Source organism: Montipora capricornis, chromosome 7 (assembly GCF_036669925.1).
Source record: "Montipora capricornis isolate CH-2021 chromosome 7, ASM3666992v2, whole genome shotgun sequence".
Classification (NCBI taxonomy): Eukaryota; Metazoa; Cnidaria; class Anthozoa; order Scleractinia; family Acroporidae; genus Montipora; species Montipora capricornis.
The window spans coordinates 12,488,198-12,493,197 of NC_090889.1; the positions used below are offsets into that span (position 1 = coordinate 12,488,198).

Consider the following 5,000-nt stretch of genomic DNA (forward strand, 5'->3'; position numbering starts at 1 on the left):
AAGTTTGTCCTTTCTTGGTTGCATTGCTGTATTTTGCCGATTCTTGTTCCAAGCGAAGCTGGCATGTTTCAATGATTTACCTCAAAATGTGAATGATCTCGTTTTCAGAGGTAAAGTGGAAAAAAAAGAACATCAGTTCTTGAACTGACAAAGTTTCCTGACGGTTTCTAATTTTAGCGTGATTCCTATTGGCCGGATATTGACAGTTGACTCTTAAATGGCTTTTTCCTTTTTCATTCGCTCGCTAAGAATGTGCTTGTTTTCTTCTAAAACTCATGCGATTCAAAAAAAAAAATCATTGCCAAACTGGTGAATTCCAAAGTAAACTTCGCTTGAAAAACCGATATCGCACTCATCGCTTCGTGATTCATGCGATATCGGTTTTTTTTTGCATGAAACTTACCCTGGAATATCACTAGTTAGGAAATGCATTTTTCTATGGAAGAAAGCGAAGAAAATGATTTGATTAAGTAGTAGTCGCAAACACCAAAACGCGAAAAATTCGAAAACCTCTTCTGTTCACTAACCCTACAGGCAGTAAGAATAAATAACCAGGGAGTTCCGCTTTTAGGCTTGGCTAAATGTACATATTTATTTTGTCGGCCACCCTCACAATGACCTTCGGGTGCCTGTGGATAGGTCAGATGGTTCATGGTCATGGATTCAAGTCCTGTTGAAACCGTGTTTTTTCAGGCTTGTTTTGCAACTGATAACTACTGATCTACAGTTGCTTCATGACTGCAATGGTTACTTTCATTGAGAGACTGATAATGTTCTAATGAATATAAAGTACTGATAGAATTCTTATGAAAAATATATGTAATTGCTGGTAATGTGCAATGAAATTAACGTTCAAACAAGGAAAGAGCAACGCAATGATTAAGTTGCAAACCAATTTCTCAGTAGATCACATAAACAAACAATGAGGTTAGTGGTGATTAAAGAGCTAATGTTAAAGCGAGTGACACTAACGGAAGTAGACAAGAAATTAAATCTACCTGGTACAAAGGATTTTAAGATTGATGAGGACAATGAAGATCATGGAGGTAATGATCTTGATGATTAGTATAATGTCGATGAAGGTGAAATTTTTAACAATTAGACCCGTAGCCCGCAAGGACTACGGGTCAATAGCCCATGAGGCGAAGCCGAATGGGCTATTGACCCGTGGCCCTTGAGGGCGAGGGGTCTAATTGTTTTAGTATCATCCAACTAGTTGGACAGAAAAAGGCGACAATAAAGTTAGCAAATGCAAGTTAAAGAAATATTTATTCGGGAATAAAACGAAAGAAAGCGTCACGCTTTTCGCTACTCGAGGACTATTAATAATAGTCCTCTAGTAGCGTAGCCTACCAAAATGCAGGATTTGCATTAGTCCACTAAAAGCTGATATTTATGATCATGAGGAGGATTAACTTGATTCATGGCGGTAATCAGAAAAAAAACTATGACTAAGGCAAATTCTATTCTTAGGTATTTAGGGTGTTCTTGACGCTTACAGTACTGATATCCTGTATTATTAAAAAGAAAAAAAAAAAAGAAAAATAACGAAAGAAATGACCGAGGTAGGTGCCTCAGATTGTCTAATACTGGCTATGACCCTGTGATTATGTTGTTGTTCTTGTTGATGATAATGATTTGTAGCATATTGATGGCTTTCTAAGCATTGAAAAACTCACCATTGACGTAAACTGTGTAGAATCGAGTGTAACGTTCTCCTCGACACTCATATGTTCCCCCATCAGCCAGTTGGACATTTTTTATTGTTAAAGTGACACCTTTTACCTCAATTCTCCCGTCTGGATTGAGTTCACTAGCAGTGGTGCCAATTTCATACCATTTAACCTTTTCATTCTGGTTTTCCTTTTCTAAGGAACATTGCACGGTTTCAGTGCTACCAAGATTAGAACTAAGGCTTTTCTTTTCCAGAACTTTCACGTTGTCTAGAACAAAATTATTGTATTGAAGAAATTACTTTGCAAAATTTCTCATCGGTGTTTGCAAGTCTTTCGTAGTAAATATATATTTTTCAATTTAAAGATTCTTGTAATTTCATCTATTTTCAAACACATTTCATTCTTCTATAACTGTTACCTGTAAAATTCCTCTATTTCAAACATAATCATTTTCTGCTAGTTTTTGTTTATTTCATTTTTTTTTTCCATTATCCAGAGTTCAATTTTGGGTAGTAATGGTGAACTCGAACGCTGCTTTGCTACTACGACCAGTACACACATAGCTAGATCCTTGCGTTTTCTCGTGATTTCCATCGTTTAGTTAGATAAAAATAAGCAACTAGAAATGTTATTGTTGTTGTTCCAAATAGAGTTAAAAGAGTGAAATTGACGTTTGTTTGGAATTGACAGTACAGAATATTTAGCTTTCCCCACAAATGTTAAACAATACACTGTTGAGGATGATCAAGTCAAAAAACTGTCTCTAGTCACAACCTTCTGTTTTTCAGGAATATATTAAATACACAGTCTTACTGAAAAGTGACTACTTACTTGGTACACACAGAGCTTGAGCCCCGATGTCTTCCGGACACTTGTGCTCTCCATCTAAACGATTACATTGGGCTAAAACGGATTCCTGTCCAGTACAAACTATATCTGACATTACAACGGGTATGTCTTCATCAGTGGTATTCATTCCCGTCATGAATTCGGCCAGGGCACCTCTAAAGCCAAGTTGTTTACAAACAACTTTGGCATCATTGATATCCCATTTAATGCGACAGATCTTGCCCCACCTTCTGCGGTAAAAGACTTCTACTCTTCCACCATACTTAGCTTTCGCCCCACTTAGGCGCACAGGAACTGAAAGAATGACACATCAGTGAAAGCAATGCTTGGTTCTAATTGTCCTCTACGTTTCTTTTTTGCAACAAACCATTGTTTTCTGTTCATTGTCCATTCCTCAATATCTCCAGTTTATATCAGTTTGACTAAAACTTTGAACAGGATAGGCGATGCTAAAATCCTTAATTTAATAATAGAACAAGGATAATGTTTTAAGAGGAAGCCCACTCATCAGTCTCAAAGACGGTGACGAGTGGTCTAGAGATTTGGGCGCTGGACTTAAATAAGTCCTGCTCTGAAGCAGAGCTAAGTGAGACATTTTTCTCGTTCAGCCCAACTGCACCTTAGTGGCCATGCTTCCAATAATAGGTGCCTTGCCTTTTTTTACCAGCAGTGGGTCATTTCTTTTACAGCGAGCCACAGGTTATTATAAACTAACAAATAGGATTTTTAGTTGACTTGCTGTGTTAAAACTATGCGATGGTATACGGATAACACTGAGATTTTCTTTGTTCATACTATTGTACCTGAACACTGGATTTGCGTGTTAATGAACCCACAACTTTGAAAGATTGATGAACAGGAATGAGAAGTGATGTTCACCAAGCTTGTATTTCCTCTTTTCCAATTGCCTGTAAAATTGTCGTTACTGTAGTTATAGCCATTTACTTGGCAGGCAAGAATTGCTTCAGTATTATTCCAATGTGCGGTACAAAGCGCTTTCCAGGAGTTGTTCTTGTGAATTTGCATCACTCCAGTAGATGGACTGCCCTCTGTTTGAAAACGTACGGGAGATTCTAATAAAGGAAATTGCAGAGCTAGTGAATAACTGGCAATTCCGCAATTGTTAGCTGGGTTATAATTGACTAATATTAAATGTATTTGTGTTGACCCCGGTAACTTAATGGAGATATGATAACACCTCCTTGTATCCTTTTCTTGAAAGGCAGTGTTGACTGGCCACCTATTTCTTATATCCAATAGGACGTGTGCAACAGGTATGAGGATCGCCTAGCTTTGTCCATCAGATCAACTGAAGAAATCAAATGTATCAAATGCCAGGATGCTGGACAGTTCAGCAGAATTTGTTTAAAGAAAGCTCGCAAAAAAAAGCGACAAAGGGAGAATGAACATTCTGTAAATTACAAAACGACAAGCTGACGAGTAAGAAGGTGTTAACCAGTATTTGAGGAGCTGTTTGCAAACAATTGAAACTCAAGCAGCGTTGATTTTGGTAACATACCTTGCAGACAACTTGACGTGTTTGTGCACCCTCTCATAACTGTAGTAGATCCTTTGCATGGTATCCCACCAAATTGTGGCTTTGGATTCACGCATTCCCTTGTCCGCATCTGTATGCCATTAAAGACCCTTGTACAAAGACTCCAGTTACCCCAATCACTCCAGCCGCCATCAACTAAATTCAAGAAACATTTGTCAGCAAAGGGTAAGTGCTGTCCTTCTTAATGAAAGACAAACAATATCATATAAACTGTTTTTCGTCGGCCATAAAAGCTCAATTAGAAATAAAACGAAAATCGCGACTTGACGTTTCGTATGCTACAACTGATTTCTCGGCGCGTTCTGTTGGAAGTGATCTCAAATTGTTGGGTTGCCTGTGTATAATTATAATTTTGCAATTAAAAGTTTCCGGATATTACCGACAAGGAGCATGGCGCGCTTTTCATGTTTTCAGTAAAAACAATCTATTTCCATCTCCATCATGAGCGCCGACATAAATCTAACACTTTCGTCGAGGTGAGTACGTAAGCTTTAGGTTAAAAATGCTCACTGAAACTTTGTTTATAAGCGTTTCTTTATAATTTGATGGCTGTCGCTTGTAAAATACCGTTAATGTTATCTTTCTTGTGTACCAATGCAGTGATATATATTCAATCCTTTATTCACACTATCCAAAGTATTTACACACAAAATGTCAAAGAAGCACTCCTCCAGTGACGGAAATTAGACGACCAGTTTCTCGTTCAGTACAAAGGGTTTACTGTTACTTCTCAGGAATTGTCCATTTTGTGCTGTGAACGTTATTTAACTGATGAAGTTATCAACTTGCTCATAATCAAGTACTGTGATGCAGCAAATGGACTTCTTGAAAGAGAACTTTTCTGTATGCTGCCAAGTGATATTTCTACGAATTTCCGAGAAAGTGCAGTCCGCAATCTCTATGCGAATGTCAACATG

The 5,000-nt window shown here is 37.8% G+C and overlaps 1 protein-coding gene across 1 annotated transcript in view; it reads right to left on the reverse strand.

Annotated features, from left to right (window-relative positions):
• The window catches only part of LOC138055650 (inactive tyrosine-protein kinase 7-like), a 73,957-nt gene extending 71,230 nt beyond the window's left edge, over window positions 1–2,727 (reverse strand). Inside the window, exons 1-2 of the mRNA XM_068901535.1 lie at window positions 2,508–2,727; window positions 1,680–1,943 (exon numbers count right to left, since the gene is read on the reverse strand). Coding sequence (XP_068757636.1) covers window positions 1,680–1,943; window positions 2,508–2,661 — 418 coding nt within the window. The 5' untranslated portion in view covers window positions 2,662–2,727. The remainder of the gene's footprint in view (window positions 1–1,679; window positions 1,944–2,507) is intronic.
• Between the last annotated feature and the right edge of the window lie 2,273 nt (window positions 2,728–5,000).